Genomic DNA, 21,160 nt, shown 5'->3' on the forward strand with positions numbered 1-21,160 from the left:
GTACAACACAAAAGTCAATCAAATCAAGCAGATAGTCAAACTTGAGTAGCATTCATTTTTAATTACAGTAACTCATATATAAAAAGTAAGAACCTCAATCATAAGAGCGTGCGTAGTGTGTTTTCTAAAGCAAGACGTTTTAAAATGCCTCCCACCCGCTTTTATATCTTTTTCTTCTGCCACGGACAATTATATAACATCTTGCTGTGATGGAAGACGAAGACATGGAGATACTGCAGAAAACAGGGACGAAGACATTCTCTATTGATTGTCTGGCTGGGAGGAATGGGGCTGGGCGACTTGTCACACAGTAGCGTACTAAGGTAAAAATCCAGAGATTATACACATTATTGAGAGATTTCTGAGGTTTTAAACTCTCAGCATGCGTCCTTGAAGTGACACTCGTTGAAGGAGAAGTCCACGCTTCAACACAAGAGTCCTCTTAAAGTAGGTAGACGTCCTTAGTCAAACAGTGATTGAGGTTGTAAAGTCGAGGGCATTTCAGATTGTATGTACCTGAGGTCTGCATTGGCCCTGGAAAAACACAACCTAGCAGAATAATCAAAGAAAACGGTCAGTGCAAATATGGCCCCTAGAAATAATACCAACAAAAATAGACAAAATGCTGCAGGCTTTCTGTCTAACAGAAGTCCATTGTTTCAGCTGGGACAGTTTACATCCAAGGATCTTTACACACCTTCTTAAACTGGTTGTGTTATTCCATGTGACACACTGAGCCAAAATAAAACAAAACATTTCAAAATAGGGATGCATTTCCTTGAAAAGCTAATATATCAGTGATCTACACAGATGCTGTGGTGAGTACAATGTTACTAAGCACAATGTTAACCCAAAATATGTGTGCAGTGTGCCAGCAAAGACAAGAAAAACAAAAACAAAAGATGCCTGGGTTAATTCTGGCTTGACAGAACATGAGGGAATCTGCTCAGATCCACGGAGAACTGGGCTAAAAATCTACAGAAGAAATGACTGATGGAATCTTTGATGATCACTCAGCATGTAGTGAAGGCACTAACAACAGCTGGACAATATGCTAGAATATATCCTCCACTAGCAGATGAAAATAGTTTTTTTTTTGTTTTTGTTTTTTTTTACACGTGCCTCTAATAAAAATTTTATTCATATTGATATCATCTTGATCATTTGTTGTACACAACAGAATGGCAACAGCAATGTGCAATATTAAGAGAGGATAACAAAATGAAAGACACAGAAATTCTGGATTTTGTGTGTATGTGTGTTTGTGTGCGTGTGTGTGTGTGTGTGCGTGTGTGTGTGTGTGTGTATCTCTGTGTATGTGTGTCTGTAGGCATGGGAGCACAAGCATGTGCATGGCTGTGGTTTGGCCCCTCTATCCGAAGGTGGCGCCACAGTTGGGGCACCTTCTCTGACGCAGTGCGAAGCAAAAGAGGATACCCAGCGGGAAGAAAAAGATGGCACACAGGATCCCCAGGCAAGTGAAGTCATCTTCCAGGACACCAACTCTGCAACACACAGACACCAGAAAGGATAATTATGTAAGACTGAACAGAACTGGATGATTTTTAATTTTCAGTTTTATGCCTGCTTATCTGACAGTGATCACATAGTCCTAACAACAGTTTATTGATTATCTGTTTGCTGTCAGTCTTTATTGTCTCCAATCTGATGTCCTGACATTTCAAAATCAGCTGTGTCTGTAGTGTGTAAAGATGTGCTATTTTCCCATTACCTCACTGCAGATGTGAGGGACAGAAAGAGATCTTTAAACAATCTCAGTTATCCTTTAATCGCTTTAAAGTCAGAAACAAAGAACCAATAAGATAAAAGCATTCAGATTTACAAGCTGTAAAGGTTGCTCAGCATTTGGCTTTTGCAGCTTTTTAAAGTTTCATTGCAAAAAGATTCAAATGTCTTTAGAGAGAAAGAGAAGTTGCAGCCTAGAAAAAGTTTTTGCCCTGTGTGACAAATATCTGATGATAAAAATAACCAACCCATCAGAACATGAAGCAATTTGTCTTGAGGCTATGAACTTGAGCAGCTTTAATCCAGAGTCACGGTAAACAAAGAGCTAACCGTGGTCTCATGACTGCACCACGCCAACCAGAGAGGCCAGTAAATCTGCTGGAGGCCCGACAACGTGTCAACCTCGGCCTCATTGAGAGATGAGAAATGAAAAGCTGCTTTGGAAAACACTTAATGATAACACTATGAAAGAGTGTGACAGAGCAATGGATAATTAGAGGATAGATTGAATAATCATAATACCTTAATTACACTGATAATATTAGATTGTGCATCAGTGACAAAATGGATAAGCCCTATTAACATATATGATTAATTCATATTTCTACCACTCTATGTGTTGCTGTGTCTTGTCATAATATGTTTGCATTTACACAATTTATTTGTTTACTGGTGCCGGGAACTGTGGCTCTCTTTGACACAAACAACACAACCATGATGCAAATGCTTACTAAAACTGCACCGACCTCTGATAAAGGTTTTACATACAGTAGACATACAATACTGCACTTTTAGAAACATGGGATCATTAAAATAAAGTGCTTAGTGGAGCAAATAAAGCCAGATAAGAAACAATGAATAAGAGAAACATTAGTGTCTTAGTAAACATGACAGCGGACAATACTTATATTTAGGATAAAAGTGTATCAGTACTGCTTTGCATCGATTTCTAAATGTGTGTCATCACTAACTGCTTCATAAATATTGCTACTGCTGATTTTGTATGCTGTAATTGTAGAAAATACCCAGGCCTTCACTACAGCTCTATCAATCTACCCTACAACCCTGTTTCAGATTCATGTATTTCCCTTCTTTTGTAACTAGAGTTCCAACAATTAGTCTATTCATTGACGGAAAATGAATCCACAAGTGTTGTGATAATCAAATGGATTGTTTCAGTGATTTTTTAGGCAAAAATGCTAAAAAGAAATTTGGTGGTTGCGGCTTCTCAAATGTTAAGATTTCAAGTTGTTCTGTGTCCTACGTGATTGTAAACTGAATGTCTTGAAATTTTGGACAGTTGATTAAAAAAAAGACATCTGAAGAGGTCACCATTGAACTCTAAGAAATAAGAGCATTTTCACTATTTTCTGACATTTTTATAGATAAGATTATTAATCAAGAAAATAATCAGCAGATGAATCAGTAGTGAAAATAATCATTAGTTGCAGCTCTATTTTTAACTATATAAATTCATATTTCAGTACATTTCAGAGACAGTTACCAAGTACGTAAAGAAGCACCTAAACTTTCAGATCAAGTGAAACTACCCTGCACTTGATCATGTGATTATTAGTGATCTATAAACCTACAAAATCTGGTTTCTCAACTTCCTGGAAAATTCAACTCTTGCTCAAAAGCATGTCTGATTCCCATTTAAATTAGAGTATGTCCTTTAGCCACCTTTGGCCTTGTGTGGCCTGCCTAGCCCTGTCACACGTTTGAGGCTAAAATCATCTGACTGACAGGATGTTGAGTCAGGAACAGTGAAACCAAAGAAAAACTTCTTCTTCTTTTTTTTTAAACTGAAAGTCGCATCCGCTTAACATTGGGTCACACTGCAGCTCTGACACCTACAAGAGGAACAGTGAAAATACACATACAGATGGTACAGATATATAAAATAAAACCACATAAACAGATGATGGTAGCTTCAAATGGATATAAGCTCAGAAACCTGCTTAGTCACAGTGAGCATGGGAAACTCATGTTAACCACATGATGAAAGAGACTTCACTCACTGGCAGTGAATGGTCTTCATCACTGGACAAGTTAAGTGCTTTACTGTTCTTATCCTGGGCATGTAGAATTGTGAACACTGCCCAGTACGTCAAGTCCTTGTTATTCTTGCATGAACTGTAACTGTGCATGTTAATCCGTGTTCTGACATATGTAGGACACTTACACATCATGTATTCATTTTTACACAATACTGTTTGTGTGTGTGCTCACCTGCAGGCAGGGCAGCCTCCCACCACCACTACAGACGGTTGAATGATGGTGTAAGTTCCACCGTAGGGCTGCTGGGATACAGCAGGGGCCATTTGGGCCGAGGGGTACCCTGTGTTTAAAAAGAGAAGAAGTGAACATGTTCTGTAAATAATTATGTCATTTTTAATAATTAAAGAGACCATGTTTTGAATTTGAATTTTAACTCTAGGGATTATCAGTATGAATGTGATTGCTTTATGCATACTCAGCACTGACACATATTTACAGTCAGAGGCTGATAGTTCATTACTGTAAACAGGTTCAGCAACCCAGATAGTACTGAAGTGGGCAGTTCCAGAGCAGGATGTACTAATAAACTTAAGCACCAGTATGACAAAAGTCATATCAGTTGGTATTTGCCATCGCAAAGTCAAGTTAAATTGAGCATTAGTTCAGTGTGATCTGGAATTGATCCTTTGATATAGTTTGTGCAAATGTCATGTTATAGAGTGCTAATGGAGTAACAGACAGTCTTTGTGAGAATGTACTTTGTGTTTTCTCTCCTGCACATTCAGGATATCATAATGTATTGGGGTAAAATAAAGTGGAATCATTAATTGGAACAATACGGGGTTAAAAGCAGCTCTAAGCCTTCAAAAAATACATCTGGTTAATATCAGCTGGCTGGATAAAGTCAGAAAAAAGCATGTGAGACAATAAGAGGTGAGTGTTGGTGATTCAGTGGTTAAATTCACTGACTCTCTGGGACCATATTGACTTTTTTGACAGCATGTGTACATCTGCATGGATATTTGTGTGAGCCAATGAACTTTGATACCATAGCCACACGTTTGTCAACACACCTTTTATCAGATAAATACCTCCCGTGCACTTGCATAGGTAACTACACTGTTTACAGCCACAGTTTCGTTTCCAGAGAAAGCAGAAAAAGTGTTACTGAAGCGAACCGGAAATTATAGAAGACTGCTTAATTATAGAGGCAGTTTAACTTCCTTAACTGAGGATGGAGCTTTGTACCACTAATAGGCACCAAAACTTTAACATTTAGATGTCTATATATATACCGTTCTGTAGCTACATTTACACCAGGCTATGTTTATTTTTCATTTCTGGTTTATTGAGCCGTCATTGAGCCCTGTCCTTAAAAGGCGAATATTTTCTCATTTATGCAAAGACATCGAAATAGAATAACACCCTAATGCGCTTGCGCAACAAAAGCACCAGAACAACAAAAAGTATTAAGCTACTCTTTCACCATATTTGACCATTAAGTCTCGGACACCTCTTGAAAGTACTTTGAGCCAAGATAGGGCGAGCAACAAGCTCTAGTTTAAGCGAAGACGGAAGTGGGCAGGAGTGACCCCTCTCTTCCCGTCTGGGTACTTTACTTTCTGGCAGGCGTGAGGATCATGGTGGTGGAAGTGTGCGACATTAAACGAGCTACTTGCCTGGGCCGGAGGGGTAGGGGTAGGGCGGCGGGGCCGGAGGGGGGATTGCCCCATAGCTATGCTGCTGCGGGCCGTACTCATATGCCCCGGGGACGGTGTTGTAGGCGGGAGGTCTGTCCTGAAGAAGAGGTTTGTTGTCCACCATCTCACCCGACGTAATGCGTCCTCAACTTGTCTCGTTTCTCTACCTTCAACTCAATGCGCCAGCGACGGGAAAATTGTCAAAACTGCACTCGGGCTACTTGTCTTTTGTTGACTGAAAAGCTGTGCGACGCTGGTTGACACGTAGTGGCGACAAAAACAAAGAAAACAAAGAAAAGACGCTGCGCAAAAATGAAACTTCGTCCCTCTCCATGCGCCAACTTTGTCTCTGGCGGCGCAACAACCCAAAATATTTACCAAATGTCCGCTTTAAAGACAGGAATGATCTGAGGCAGGCTGGTAATGATTACTTAACTCCATTTCCCTCCTTGCGGTTGGTCCTTTGGTACCAGAACAACAGTCCTCTGTCATCTCAGCACCTTATAACTCAGCTGGAACTCAGAAAGGCTTTTCCTTTCTGTCTGGATTGTCACAAGAGAAGAATCATGTGATGAGCTGCTGTAGCGCCTCTGCGCACAGAAAGGCTTCTTAAAGAGACAGTTCATGGAAATAAAAGGCTGTAACGCTGCATGCAGTACACTGCAGAGCCACAGCCAGAGCCTTTAAAGTACACCATTACAAAACATCCCAAACAGCCGATTATGATAACACATCTGTCCATAATAGGAATATCTAGAATTTTATCAGGTTATTCATTTGCTGCGTCAGAGTTAAGAGTAGACTAGATGTGTGATATGTAGGCAAACATCTGACATATTTTGTGAGTGGGGGTCTCAGTCTTTTAATCAGAGGATGCGGTTCTTCCAAATTTGCCTGCAGCGTAGCTACTGGATGAAGGACTGTAAATAAATTACTGAGTGAATAATAAGTCAATACGTCAATTTTAAAAAGTGAATATTTGCTGAACCCAATCATACAAACTTAAGTAAAAAAAGTATAAAAACTGGCAAAAATGTCACATCTATGGATAATAATACACATAGAAAAACTAAAGTATGCGAAAACTAAAGATACTTTTATTTTAATTGTATTACTAAGCCAGGTCATTATTAGATGTTAAAACAAAAAACAAAGAAGTAAATGTGAAGTGAAAATTATTTATAAATTAAAATGACATTGTAACACTTTAATACTACAGACGGAGCTAAAAGAAGAGGGTTTTTTCACAAAAAGGGAAGATTAGACAAAAGTCAAAAAATTAATAGCCTATATGTAGGCTAATGTATGGGGCAAAACGTTGTATTTTTTTTCCTACCCCACAGATCATTTCAGGACCCCTCATTTCAAGTAAACGTTTAAATACAGGATCTTTTTTTGCAATGGGATTTTTGCAGTGTTACGATCTGAATTCTTCTTCCACCACTGCCAGTAGATCAATCAGTCTAGGAGTGAGTTTATACCAACAGGCTTTCATTCACCTGCTGAGGTTATGTAATGCAAACCTGTAGACTTTGGCTCACCCTGGCACATGTTTGACACCCCTGGTCTACAGCATCCTCTTGCAACTCAGGTGGATCATTTTGCACCATAGTGTGTCATCACCGCTGTCCAGGGTGCTGATCCTGGGACCCCTGGGGATGAGGGAGTTGTCCAAGGTGCTAGTTGTTGTTTTACCAAATAACATCAATCCATTTAGGAAAGTTAACAATAAATTGTGCTCCACGTGTCTGTGCACCACTCTGACATTCTGCCTCCACCTTCCTCATCAATATTCTCGGCTGTGTGTGTGAAGCTGCAGCAGCTCGGACTTTTTCTGTTTTAAATACATTTCTTGGCTTCACGTTGCCTTGTTATGAAATGCTCCTAACAAGTAAAACCAACCCTGAGCTTCAATTATTAATCTGGCGCTAAATAAATTATTGAAATATGCGCGTCAATCAGCAGCCATAGGAAAGAAAAAATGTCAGGGGCTCCCTAGTTTGACCAATAGGACAGAGGGATCCTGCACTTCTGGTGAGTTTCAACCAATCAGAGCGATTCTTCCTCCATTTCCTGTTGCGGACCAGGAGTTGGACAGAGCATTCCTCTGCTCCAGAATGGGAATTAAATACCATAGTGGGAATGTGCATGAATGACTTTTTCACTCCAAAGGTGTTGCTCGTGACAAAGCATCATACGTAAGTGACTGCAATGCTTTTGAATATGCCAAGCGGTTTGGATGCGTGCTGCCTGCCTTCTCTTGGAGATGTAAACAGCTTATAGCCGACTTTGCGTAGTCAATATCAGCCATCTGTGTCATCACGCCGCATCGCATACATAAACCTCCTCTGTGGTTATTTAACGTAGATTTTGAATGTGTCCCACTATAGCATGGGCCTCGGAGACGGCAGGTATCGGCTGTTGCACCTGATGTCATGACGCGTCTATTGATACTCCCTTGACAACCGCGGATCGGATACCAATATTCAGGTAGGCTGTTGTTTGAGCCCCTCACTGTTTTCCATGCAGGGTTTACTTTGGCGCCTGTGTGCGTGTAAAGCTCCTCTGCAGCCTGCAAAGTAAGTCTACTCTACAGTACGGCAATCTTACAATAACTATGTAACGAGATATGACTCCAGGGTCCTCTCTCTTTATTTACAGCCACTGGTTCAGCCTATTAGTGTTAGAGAATGAAGTTCATGCTACTGGTTTGGATCCATTACACATTCAGTGAGATAATAAGAAGAATAAGAATAAAGGCCTGTTTGGATGGATAGCAGCAGCCGAGGCATTGGGGCAGCCAGGCAATAGGTACTACAGCGGATTAGTAATCAGTCGATAAAGCAAGTGTCAAGCTAACCGGCTAGAGTACAAATACAACTTCCGGTCATACATTTCAAATTAAAACCCATGTAGCTACTTTCTAATTGTAACGTTAAAGGACAGGTTCACAAACAATAATCTAGTTCCCATATGGACACTGAAATAGGTTGTGCTCATTCCTTGGGTTCTTTATAAGTTTTATAAGTTAACTTGGTCACTTTTAACTCAGGTTTTCAGCACTTCTCTTTTTATCTAGCTTAATTGTATTCTTCTTAGTCTTTTTATATTTTTTATTCCAATCTATTATTGTTGTGTTTATCTTTTTGTCATGTGTTATTGTTGTGTGTAAGGGTTAGCAGCAAAGTAAGGAATTCATTGCATTGTCTGAACCACTGTGTTTTTACTATACATACAGTATGACAAAAAAATCTTCTTGAATCAATACTGGCTATTTCAACATCAATTCCTTCTTAATGCACTTTCAATGTAAGTGATGGTGGACAAACAGTCCTTGTTTTGCACTAAACTGTATTTAAAAGTTTATCTGAAGCTAAAATGAGTAGATATCTTTTAAAGTTGCCATCTTTTTAGTACAATTTTTCTCTCCTGTTTCCCTACTGTGTTACAAAGACAGTAACAATAAGAGGGGTTTGCCCCAGAATGACTGTTACTTTGAAAGATATCAACTTGACTAATTCAGACTGCTGTAAACCTCATAAACCTTGGAATACATTTTTACACAAAACGAGGACTGTAGATTTTGTGCCCCATCTTTTACATTTGTGCATGAGGAAGGGATCTTTAAACAGCCAGTGTGAACAGGAGGAATGAGCAGTCATATGTGCATTGACCATTGTTTAGGACAGACTTGAAAAAATGGGATTGAATTTGGGAAGACTGTTTTAAGAATAAAGTTAGAAACCTGAGAATAAAATCAGAATTTTAAGACAGAGGTCTGAGAATGAAGTCAGAATAAACTATTTAAACTATTCAGAATCAATTTTTTTTCTCAGTTTAGTGACAGACTTCTGAAAATAAAATTCTGAATCCTGAGTGTAACCACAGAATGTTCATTGCCCGACTCTTAGCAGTCTCTTTTCAAGGATGAATCATAATGAAAATGTGGTTTTCACTTTGGGCCTTACCTCCTCAGAATATCAATAAGGCTGAAGTACACAGAGTCATAATATACTAAAGGGGTTGAACAGATGAGTGCTATCTCTTCTGTTCAGGGGACACCATGCCCATCACGCTGCTGTGGGCCGTGGATGTGTACGGCAGGGTGTACAGTGTTTCCACAGCCTGCCAGCGTTGGGAACGGGCCGACGACTTGTTGCTCGAGCTCAAGCGCGTCACTGCGGGGAAAGGGCGCTGCTGGGGCATCGGCTGTGACCACCATGTTTATCTCAACATGATGCCCAGTGAGACTCCCATCCGCTACCGGGAGGAGACCTATGAAAACCAGGTAGGCCTAAGCTGTATGTTGTCACACTTAAAATGTAGACAGCTGCATGCTCAATAGATAAACAATTGCAACACTTATTTTTCAAAAGTGCTGTTTCTTTGTTTGTTTTCAGAGGTGGAACCCAGTGGACGGCTTTACTGACACGCTGCTGCCCACTGACCGCTGGCCATGGAGTGACGTGACGGGGATGAATCCCCAACCGCTCCACAGCTTTGAGCTGCCCTCCCGCAGCTGGGAGTGGGAGGGTGACTGGTATGTGGATCAGAGTTGTGGAGGAGAACCCAGCCAGACCGGGGTGAGAACCAACATATGTCATCATGAACACACACAATGCTCCTTATTTCTTTATAACTATCCTTCTTTTTGTTTCTGCTATTTATTGATAGATTAAATATACATTTTTTTATTGCAACTTTTCCGCATTACTGAGGCTCTGTCTGTTTCTCTTCAGGGCTGGGAGTATGCAGTCGACTTCCCAGCGAACTTCTCCCCAGATAAGAAGTGGAACTCTTGTGTTCGTCGTAGGCGCTGGATCCGCTACAGAAGATACATAGCACAAGGCACCTGGGCAAAGGTTTGGACACTTACTTACTTCTTGTGAGTTCGGATTAGATTGAAGACTCATGTTAAGTTTCTGTTCTTCTGCAGATCCCCTTGGACAATCCCAGGAAACCCCCACTGCCACTTTCTGACATCAGCTGTGGTGGCTGGGAGATGAGTGACCAATCTGGAAGGTACCCCTACCTCTGGGGTGTGTCCCAGCAAGGACAGGTCAGTCAGCTTCACCAGTAGCTGGACCATATGACTTATCCTCATTTTTTTTTTCATTTTAATGTGACAGATTTCATGTCCCACTGTGGTTTTGAGAATTTGCAATAATAATTACATAAATTAAATAAAAAGATTGATTGATTGTAAAAGTTCCCGAAATGTTGTTACAGCAGTGAATGTATCTACTTTCATTCACTAGTGTGTTTTCCCCTTCAATGACCTCTATACAATATTGTTGCACACTCAATTTAAACATTTACCAACACCTGCCACAAAGTCTAATCTGTCTTAATGAAAAACTTTGTTGATTGACTAAGGTTTTTTAATTTTATGAGATCAAATGCTGCAAACATGGTTCATAGTCAGATACTTTAGACATGTAATATAATGTTAAAATGTTAATGTGTGCTAGAAAATAGGGTTTGAACAGGTTACAGATACTAAACCCTGATTTCAGGCACACTTTATTGAATTATATAATATTACAGAGATACTGTAGCAACAGGCTTTTTGCAGTTGCAATTCACTTATAATATTTGGCCACAAGGGGGCAGCATGACACCACACACACACACACACACACACACACACACACACACACACACACACAGAGAGAGCCTTTGTAATATTAACAGCCTCTAACCCCCTTCCGCTTCCAATAAATATATGTATAGTCAAATGTTAAAGATCCATTTGAGCCCTGAAATGTAAGGTTTTTTTTATAACACAACTGTGTTAAATAATATGGTTTGATGGTGCTATACAAATAATTAAAAAAAAATATTAAGATTTATTTTTGGGGGTTTTATGCCTTTATTCAGACAGTAGTTGGCAGAGAGGCCAGGAAACAGGATAGAGCAAGAGGGGCAGCATAGGTCCCTGGCCTGATTTGAATCAGGGACGCTGCAACTATACAAATAATTGTATTATGGTCCATGAAATTAGCACTGACATTTATCTTGTCATGGCTGTATTTTATTTCAAGGAGTATGCCATACCCTATCCTACCAAGTCCAGTCCTATGATTTTATCTTTACCCTGCAGGTGTGGTTCAGGGAGGGCATCCACCCTCGGGTCCCAGAGGGCTCCAGCTGGGAGGAGGTAGAAGTGCCCAAAGAGGTGGCTCAGATATCGGTTGGTCCCAAAGACCTGCTGTGGACTTTACTCTGGGATGGGAACCTGCTGGTCCGTACTGGCCTCAGCCTGGACAGCCCTACTGGTCAGCCTCCACTGTAGTTCACATTTCATTTCTCACTTTAGCTCTTCTTCACACCAGACACATACTACCCTCAATAGATAAACAACAGCAACACTTATTTTTCAAAAGTCAAATATGATATAATTATAAACTTGAATTAATAAATGAATTAATAATTTGAACCAAAGGTGTCATGTAATCAGCTTCAGTTTTGTTGGACACCACATTTTACAAAACACAACCTAAACCACAACAGTAGTTTGCTTAGATGAGTGCATGATGTGATTTTATGTCAATACACTGTTTTTTCCTTCTATCAGGCACATTGTGGGAAGAGGTGGAATCACCAGGAAAGGATGTTGAAACACTTCATGTGGCTGTTGGAGTCAGTGTGGTCTGGGTGGTCACTAAAGACTACAAGGTGAGTCAGTACTCGTCACATGAATTATACTATGAATATCTGTGATTCATTGTGGTAGTAAAATATCTGACTTGTGTGTACATGTATCCAGGTATGGTTCAGGCGTGGCGTGAATTCCCACAACCCCTGTGGCTCAGGATGGATCAGCATTGGAGGGGAGATGATGATGTTGGATGTGGGACTCAATGACCAGGTTAAATGACCTCAAATTTCATCAGAACGGAATGATTTTCCCATTTTAGGTTTAATGCAAGAGTCTATTGGTAAACAGCAACGTCAACTTTACATTGAAATTATGTTCATATGATGTCGCCACGTAAATCAAGATAGGACAGATCTAACCTTTTTGATTTCTTTAAACTAAACCAGCTTTCACCTAAGCCAGCCTCTTTATTCTAGCTGCTTTCCCTCTGACCGTTTCACTTTACCCTCACTTTGGATCTGGTTTCAGGACAAGCCAGATCAGGGCTGGGGTCAGGGCAGAGAGGGCTTCACTCTATATCACACTGCTGAGGACTTTGCTAGCACTGCAAACCCACATCTCACACCTCCTCCCCTTCTGACTCTCACCCCTCGCCCCCTCCCCCAGCCCCTCTACCTCCAGCATCAAGTCCTTCCCCTGCGGCTGCCCTGTAACACGAGTATAGCCGACCGTTCCAGCCAATGTCCCAGCAGTAGCACCTCAGGACCAGCCTTATATATCCCCTGACTATATTCCTACTGGCCTGACATATGGGAGACTCCCTAATTAGAAGCTGGCCAAGCCTTCGTCATTATATCCCATATTTCATGTTTCAGGGCTGCAATTATGGATGTGGCTTGTGTGAGGTGGCAGGTGCCAGTGTTACAGTATATGACCTTATAAAGTAACAGTAGCCTGTGTCCAACTAGTGACTTTGATGTGTCTTTGAGGGGTGAATAAAAGTTGTATTTTATTTGACATGTATGTATCTATTTTTTACTTTACAACAGATTTTCCTTCTTGTGATGACTGATGCTCAATATTAGATGTTCCAACAGGTGTGTGCCTGTGATCATTTTGTTTCACCTTTAAAACATTTTTTAAAAATTCATCTCTGTTTTTGTGTCAGGTTTGGGCAGTCGGCGAGGACCGCGGCCTGTATTTCAGAATGGGTGTTACCCCGTCTGAACCAAGCGGGAATGGCTGGATCCCTGTTTCTGCCCAGTGGGGAAATAACAAAGAGCGTTTTCCAGCTAGGTCTATATACATAATTGAGTTGAATATTTTAATTGAAAAATGATGTTTTGTGTTGTAAATATATTTATGTAGTGAAATGTAATCTTTGTTCCCATCATTTTTGACCCGTTTTCATCTAGTTTCTCTTTTCTCTGTGATGTTTCAAAGGGATGGTGGTGAGTTCAGTGGACAGCTGACAGAGGCCTCTCAAGGCTCAGTTTTGAGCTGCACTGACTCAGACTCAGAGTTAGGCCCTGCTGACCCGCAAAATAGCACTAATGACACCCCAGTCCTGGAGGCAGCAGACCCCTCTGTAGTCCCCTTAGGGGGAGCCGACACAACTGCACGTCCCCTGGAGACAGAAGACACTCCCTTAGCCGCCCAACAGGATGCTCCCAAGCCCTTCATCCCTGCCAGTGACAGTTTCATTAACAGCCTGGTCTCAGACCGCGATAAAATATCCACACCCCAACCGTCCATCGCAGAGATACCACAGGAAGAGGTTGAGGAGATCTCACTAGCCCCGATACTTCCAACCCCTGAGGCCACAGGACACAATGTCCCCTGGAGTAATGTGGATCTGGAAGGGGCAGAGGCAGCTCGAAGTGCACAGGCAGTGGGCGATGGCAGTGCTGGGGCTACGTATGCCCTGGGTTTGGAGACCGCTCAGGGTGTCGGCGAAGAGGATGGGCCAGTATGGGCCTGGATCTCCGGTGGAGGCTGCGATGTAGATGCAAACTCACAGATCAGCTGGCTTAGTCCTATAGGTAAATGAATAACTAGTAATAATTAGTCCTATAGGTAAATGAATAACTAGTATGCAGAAGTGTATTTACTCAAAATGTTATAAAACACAAGTTAGATTAATAAAAAAGAGTCATTCATTTGTGTCATAAAAAGTTAAATGCCAGTTTATATCTGCATATCTGTGTTGTTTGAATGTTGTAAATTGTCCGTCTATGGTGGGTTTTGATTGTTGCATGTGTATAGACACACTGTATGTGTCATCTCTATGGTTGTTTGTCTGTATGACTGTCTGACTTGTGTGTCTGTCTGTCAGGTCCTCTCACCAGCTCCTTGTCACTGACGCCAGTCCAATCAGCAGCGTGGAGTGAGCAGCAGCAGCAGGAGCACAAAGAGGAGATCAGCAAGAAACCTCTGGAGAGGAGCAGCGTAAGATGAATTCTTTTTACTTTTAAGTGACACTTGTTTCACACATTATGATTTCTCTGTGTACATATGTGGTCCCATCTCCCTTCTCTTCCCCTCCTCAGTCGGTGTGGGTGCGTAAAGGTGCACTGCGCTGGTGGAGAGACTGGAAGCCTCAGCGCTGGGTGGATGTGGGAGTTGCTCTGGAGCAGTCGACCAAGTCTGATGGCCGGAAGGACAGCATATTCTTTGTCTACTATACACAATATGATGAGAAAAAGGTAGGTTTTACTGTTTTGCAGTCATTGCCATTTAAATTCACATAGGAGGTCAAATTTGAATTTTACTACATCAAAATGGGGCATGGTAACAGATTTACAGGCTAGCATTACTTCATTTATTTTATCAACTGGACAGGTGACTATCCTTTGAACAACCATGTGACCTGTCAAAAGTGTGCTTCAGCTTTCTCTTTTTCATTCTCGTTCTCTGTGTTTTTCAGGTCCTCCATGTGTTTATAAATGAAGTGACGGCACTGGTTCCGGTGCTCAGGGACTGCCACTATGCCTTTGCTGTGTACACAGTTCAAAGGACCAAAGAGAGGTGGCCTCTGGTGCTGGCGGCACAAACTGAAAAGGACATGAATGACTGGGTAAGAATTACACAACACAAACATTATGCATGCAAAGGTGTTCGTTAGATTTTTACAGTTTATCATCTTTTACGTTTCACTGGTTATTTACTTGTGAAAACCTGTTGCTGATCACATTTGTTTCTGGGTTTTTGCTGTGTTCAGTTGTGCCTGTTGTCTGACTGTTGCTGTGAGTGTCGAGGGATCACAGGCCCCCCGTCCAGACATGCCCTGTGGTCCACAACCTCGAAAGGAGACATTATGGTCCATGAGCCGTCCTTCTCCCTGGAGGCCCCTGCACACACACTGGCCTGTGACCTCATGTGAGATCGATATTAAATGGTGTCTTTTTTGCTTTATGTCTCTGTTTTGGTCTGTGGTTTCCCATCACATCTTTGTGTCTTCATTTTCTTCTGGTACACGCAGGTTACCATGTCACTAACATGCAAACACACTGTGCTGCCTGGTGAAAGTGGGGATTAGTTCTGTTGCTAATGTGCCAATCTCTTACACACTGTGTGTATGTAGTAGCATTTTGTCTTCTTGTGCTAAAATGTGTGCTTGCAATACTGTGGCTAACGCTGGGTGCTTCCGCTGTATGGTGCTACAGGTTCTGGCGGCAGGTCCCAGGTCACCTGCGTTGTGTAGAGTCTAACAGTCTGGGGCTGGTGTGGGGCATCGGGTGGGACGGAACCACCTGGGTCTACTGTGGGCGCTATGGGCAACCGCCCAACCCGGGTAAACATGCCCCTGTAGACATCATCAATATGTTCACCATACCTTTAAAGGAATAGTTTACTGGAGAATGAAAATTCATATACTGATATTTAGATACCTTTTGAAATACTTTTTTAAAATCAAGGGCCTAGTCTTTATCAAGCTCAGCTTCTTTTAACAGACAAATTATTTTAAGACATCATTTACACATTAAATCATTATATTTATGAATTCTCCATTATAATAGTGTTATTACGGGAATTAACTAGCACACATGCAGAGAGAATCAGCTCACTTCTTGCTAACAGCTTCTAGTTTGGTGTGCAGTTGATCAAGCATGACTTTCTCATCTGTTGCAGCTGTACAGACTTGCATACACAAACACAAACAAAAAATAATACTTTTCCTACGTCACATTTTTGTCCATGTCTGATTGTTGCAGGAGATGCAGTTCAGATGCACCAGCAGACCGATATCAGGAATGTGCATGTGTACGAGAATCAAAGATGGAACCCTATGACCGGATATACTGACAAGTAGGAGCATTTAATCTTTTACACTGTTTAATAAAGTTTTCTTTATAATCATTCTTTATATTTGCACTTATGCTTGTTGAAGCTGCTAAAACATTTTGGCTCACTCCTTCAGAGGACTTCCTACCGACCGCCCTATGTGGAGCGATGAGAGTGGACTGAAAGAGTGCACTAAAGGCAACACACGACCACCCTCCCCTCAGTGGTCTTGGGTAGGTGATATCTTTAGAATCAATCCCTCCAAAATCCCTGAAATATACACATTTTATTTCTTTAGTCACCTTGTAATTCTTCACCACCGATCTGTGTTGTAGGTGTCAGAGTGGGCTGTGGACTACAATGTCCCAGGAGGGGCAGACAAAGAAGGATGGCAGTATGCTGCAGACTTCCCCACGTATGTAACAACTGTTTCTCAGTATGTGGTCTCAAAAACAAAATAACACTGTAAGAAAGAAATTTGTGCCATGCATTTGACTTATCCTTTTCATACAGGACATTTCATGGACACAAAACCATGAAAGATTTTGTTCGTCGCAGAAGATGGACAAGGTAAACTGCACATGCTCACGCATTTCTGCAGTTTGTAAATCATTAGGTTTTTTCACTGCATCAAAATGAGCACATGTTCTGCATACAGGAAGTGTAAGATCACATTGAGAGGTCCATGGGAGCAGGTCCCACCCATCCCTTTGAGTGACATCTCGTTGATGCCATGCCTGGCCCAGAGCAAGATGGAGCAGGTCCCCGTCTGGGCCCTCAGTGAAAAGGGAGATGTCCTGTGTCGGCTGGGAGTCAGCCCCCAAAACCCTGCAGTGAGGAACACCAATTTTCTGAGTGTATACATGTACAGTTGCTCTTAGTTCTCAACTACAAGTGACTTGCAGTGTGTCCGGCAGGAAAAGTAATATTAAAACAATAGTAATTTTATTTTAATTTAAGTTTTACTTCTCTGCAAACATTGTTGCTAAAAAAAACACTACTCTCTAACTTTAGTGCGTCCCATTTCACAGGGAAGCTCCTGGCTACATGTAGGCACAGACCAGCCCTTTAAGTCCATCTCCATCGGCGGAGCCAATCAGGTGTGGGCCATTGCCAAGGATGGAGCTGTGTTCTACAGAGGATCCGTGTCCGCGCAAAACCCTGCAGGTCATAATGTTACAGCAAATTAAATTTGTAAGACAAAAACTTGAGATGTTGAAACAGAAATTTTTGATGCACCCATATAAGATTGTATCCCTCTACAGGAGAATGCTGGTACCACATCCCTTCTCCTTCAAAGCAGACCCTTAAGCAGCTGTCTGTGGGCCGGACCTCTGTCTTTGCTGTGGATGAAAACAGTGAGTAGGATTGACACATATATTTAAATATATATATTTTTACAATCATTTAAACCCTTTAAAAATGGTCACTATGACTCAAATGGCAATCAACTGTGGTCTTGTGTAGGTAACCTGTGGTACAGACAGGGCCTCACCCCGAGCTACCCTCAGGGCTCCGCCTGGGAACTTATTTCTAACAACGTCACCAAGGTTTCTGTGGGACCACTGGACCAGGTCGGTATTTCTATAGCCTACCATACTGTGGTGTAGACAGGAATTTTGGTCTGGAAATTAGTTGTGCAGACTGTATTTAAAATAAACATTCAAATTTGATCAGCTCTAAAAGCTAAATGGCAGTGAGGATGGTGTTACTTGATTCATCGATTTGGTGTTTGGCTCACTGATGTCTTCCTCCTCTCCAGGTGTGGATCATAGCAGATGGGGTTCCAGGCTTCCCTGCTGAGGATCCTGGAGCTGTCTGCCACAGACTGGGGTTGGGACCCATGCAACCCAAAGGCCAGTCCTGGGACTATGGTCTAGGGGTGAGTCCATGATCATTATGTCACATACCCTACTATGCACATTTTATCACCAAAAAGAACAAAAAACTCCATACTAACATGCTAGTTAGTTTAGTCGTAAATATCCCACAATGCTATGCAGTAGTGACGATGACAACAACATATGATACAATGGTAGGCAGCAACCATGACAGATGTGACTTAATGTCAATAACACTTCAATTTAAGTGAGGTTTTACTTTGCTGGGTGTAATGTATTTTTTAAATTAGTTCAGACTTTATGAATGGCACCAGCTCCCATGGTTACATGTCGCCAAAAGGCAACAAATCCCATTAAAAGACCAAAACCAGCAACATGTTAGTTTGTCAGTTTTGTTTGCAGATCGTCATGAATGCAATGTCTGTGCATTAAGGCTGCAAATGGCTCAAGACTGGCAAATGCAGGGTTATATGTAACAGTCATTTATGTATGTTTGACATCCAGGGAGGATGGGAGCACATCAGTGTGAGGGGGAACTCAGTTGAGGCTCCTCGCGCCCCTCACCCTCCACCTGCTGGCTCCTCGCGCATCCCACTCCCCCCACAGCCTCCGACACAAGTGAACGGAAATGCTGTGGGAGTTTAGCACCCTTCCATCTCCTCTCCTCTGCCCCAGCTCTGTCTGTGCCTGGATTGTCTACTTGGACCCATTCCTCAATGCCCTTAACCCTTCATGTAAAGGGAATGCACAATCATACCACTGAGTTTATAGTTTATATTTTGGTTGGATTTGACACTCGATCGATGGCTGAATGTTACTTCCTGGCTTGTTTCCATGGCAGAAATCATGTCAGTATGTGGTGATGACAAACAGAAAAAGCAAGCATAAAAGGGTTAAAGTAAAATGGATCTTGATGTCTGGTAGGATATGATTTTAAAAAGTGAGTGCATGTGTTTGCTCTTACTAGGCTTTGACTACTGGGTGTTTTGGGATCTAGCAATAGCTTTTATTTATTCTTATATATACAATATCCTGTGAAAACCTAAGAGGGTGGGACTTTGATAAAGGGCTAAGGATTGGGTACCAAATTTGTTTTCTTACACACAATCCGACTGTAGCCTGAATTTTCTTGGTTTCTAGAATATTGTCGTTTTGTTTGAATTTCTTGTCATTCTTTTGCATGTGATTTTAATTATGGATTTATGCATTTGATTGATTGATGCATTTGACTTTGTTTCTCCATGTTTTGGCCTATTATATGTTTGCAATGGAGTGTTTTTCCCCCATATTGCTACAAAAAGCCCTCTTAATATTAGCCCCGTTTCCACTGCAGGAATTCAGGGTAATTTCACAGTGCCGGGGCCATTGGTGCATGTCTCCATTGCAGGAACCTCCCCCGAAGGAAAATCTCCCGGAACTTTTACCGGGGCTAACCGAGTCCCTGCCTCGGTGGGTCCTATCTGGGTCTCTGCTATGGAAACACAACAGCTGAAAGGAACGAGTGAGAGGACGTTCCTGTAAAGGTCCTGCCTCCTAAATTTTACCAGGAACTTCCTGAAGTTCCTACAGTGGAAACAGGGCTATAGAGGACTTTTTCAAAAGGACTGGCAAAATTTGAGATATTCATACAGTATGAAAATATATTGCTCTTTAATTACAGGTGGCTACAGAGATTAGATATATTTTAAAAAACTGCAGTTCAGCCTACATCACCAGATGATACCTCCTGGCTTCTACAATAAAGAAAGTTCTTCCTGTTAGTATTATATCCATCCACATAACTGCTATGACCGTGACTGTTGAATCTGCACAGGAGGTCTGAATGTCGCCATGACTAGACATTCATCTTACAAGGGCATTAAAATGTGAAATAAAAGTCTAAAAATACTGTTGTATGTTCTGATATAATTTCAGTGTAAATTTAATAATATTTAATTTGTACTGTAATTTTTATTCATTGTGAAACTCACATCACAATGCTACAGTATTAATAACAACTGCAGCTTCTGGATGCTCCTGCCAAAGGCCCCTGTGGAGAACACGTTGCAGTAGTACAGTCTCAAGGCATGGACAGATTTCTGACAGGATTAGAGAGAACTGGAGATGTTTTTGAGATGGTAGAAAGAGGTTTTGCATAGGTGTCTTATATGGACATCAAAAGTCAGTTGAGGGTCAAACCTAACATCTAGATTAGTGATTGGGGGGGAAAGGGGGATTTCTTGGCCTTCAAAGGTGAGATGAGGTATGAAACTGGTGGGGGTTGCAAATGGGGAGAGCTTCAGTTTTCCTGCTGTTTAACTAGAGGAAATGTGTGCTAATCTAGTCCAAATGGCTGCAGAAGGGCATGGGGCAGTTGTGATATACAGCTAGGTATCATCAGCATAGCAATGAAAAGCCATCCCATGTCTGCCAATGACACATCCAAGGGGTAGCATGTAGAGGGTGAACAGAATTAAGCCAAGAACCGACCCTTCTCCTCCTCCTACTGAGGAAGGACTGAAACCACTTAAATGCAGAGTTGGTCTCTGGAATTTTGTACCATTTGGTAGTTTTCTGGAGTATGTAGGTTAATAGAATATAGTAATTCACCTGTGTTTAACAAGTTACTTATTTGCTGAATTAATTTACTGCGAGAATGAATATTGTTTCATTATGAAAACTGTTGTTACTACTACTAATAATAATAATAATAATAATAATAATGTGTCCACAAAGTAAGATTAAAATTTTTTTTTTAAATGGCATCTACTTCTCTCTCTCGTTGGAAAAATCCAATCTCAAACTGAGATTAAAGGTGAGCACGTAAAAACGTTCTGTCCTCAGCAGATGAATGTGTAAACAGCCTTCTAGTGTCAAATTCTGCACATAAGTCATGTTAAGATTTTTGTCAGTACATCCTAGATTGGATATTCAGAGCTGCTGTGTAGTGTAGAGACATCAACATTCAGAACCTTTAATTCAACATTTGATACAAACCTCAATTAGAA

At 41.4% G+C, this 21,160-nt stretch overlaps 2 protein-coding genes across 3 annotated transcripts; one reads left to right on the forward strand and one right to left on the reverse strand.

Moving 5' to 3' along the window:
• Window positions 1-1,263: 1,263 nt before the first annotated feature.
• Window positions 1,264-6,011, reverse strand: bri3 (brain protein I3). The gene is made up of 3 exons (XM_062438041.1): window positions 5,427-6,011; window positions 3,979-4,087; window positions 1,264-1,505 (listed from the first exon to the last, which is right to left on the reverse strand). Exons 1-3 carry the CDS (start codon window positions 5,569-5,571, stop codon window positions 1,373-1,375), a joined length of 387 nt encoding a protein of 128 aa, XP_062294025.1. The 5' UTR covers window positions 5,572-6,011; the 3' UTR covers window positions 1,264-1,372.
• Window positions 6,012-7,531: 1,520 nt separating this feature from the next.
• tecpr1b (tectonin beta-propeller repeat containing 1b) lies at window positions 7,532-20,225 on the forward strand. 2 transcript variants are annotated; one of them, XM_062438042.1, is made up of 26 exons: window positions 7,532-7,645; window positions 7,838-7,937; window positions 9,503-9,735; window positions 9,848-10,030; window positions 10,187-10,309; window positions 10,384-10,506; window positions 11,551-11,725; window positions 12,025-12,125; window positions 12,217-12,318; window positions 13,217-13,344; window positions 13,492-14,090; window positions 14,384-14,496; window positions 14,598-14,753; window positions 14,975-15,124; window positions 15,269-15,426; window positions 15,714-15,841; window positions 16,263-16,356; window positions 16,469-16,565; window positions 16,668-16,747; window positions 16,846-16,902; window positions 16,991-17,165; window positions 17,364-17,499; window positions 17,598-17,690; window positions 17,800-17,906; window positions 18,095-18,214; window positions 18,678-20,225. In XM_062438042.1, exons 3-26 carry the CDS (start codon window positions 9,511-9,513, stop codon window positions 18,816-18,818), a joined length of 3,564 nt encoding a protein of 1,187 aa, XP_062294026.1. In that variant the 5' UTR covers window positions 7,532-7,645; window positions 7,838-7,937; window positions 9,503-9,510; the 3' UTR covers window positions 18,819-20,225. The 2 variants fall into 2 exon arrangements, with proteins under 2 accessions (XP_062294026.1, XP_062294027.1); XM_062438043.1 differs by lacking the exons at window positions 7,532-7,645; window positions 7,838-7,937 and having other exon boundaries at window positions 9,644-9,735; window positions 9,850-10,030.
• Window positions 20,226-21,160: the final 935 nt, after the last annotated feature.

This window comes from Scomber scombrus, chromosome 18 (genome assembly GCF_963691925.1).
Source record: "Scomber scombrus chromosome 18, fScoSco1.1, whole genome shotgun sequence".
In the NCBI taxonomy this organism is placed as follows: domain Eukaryota; kingdom Metazoa; phylum Chordata; class Actinopteri; order Scombriformes; family Scombridae; genus Scomber; species Scomber scombrus.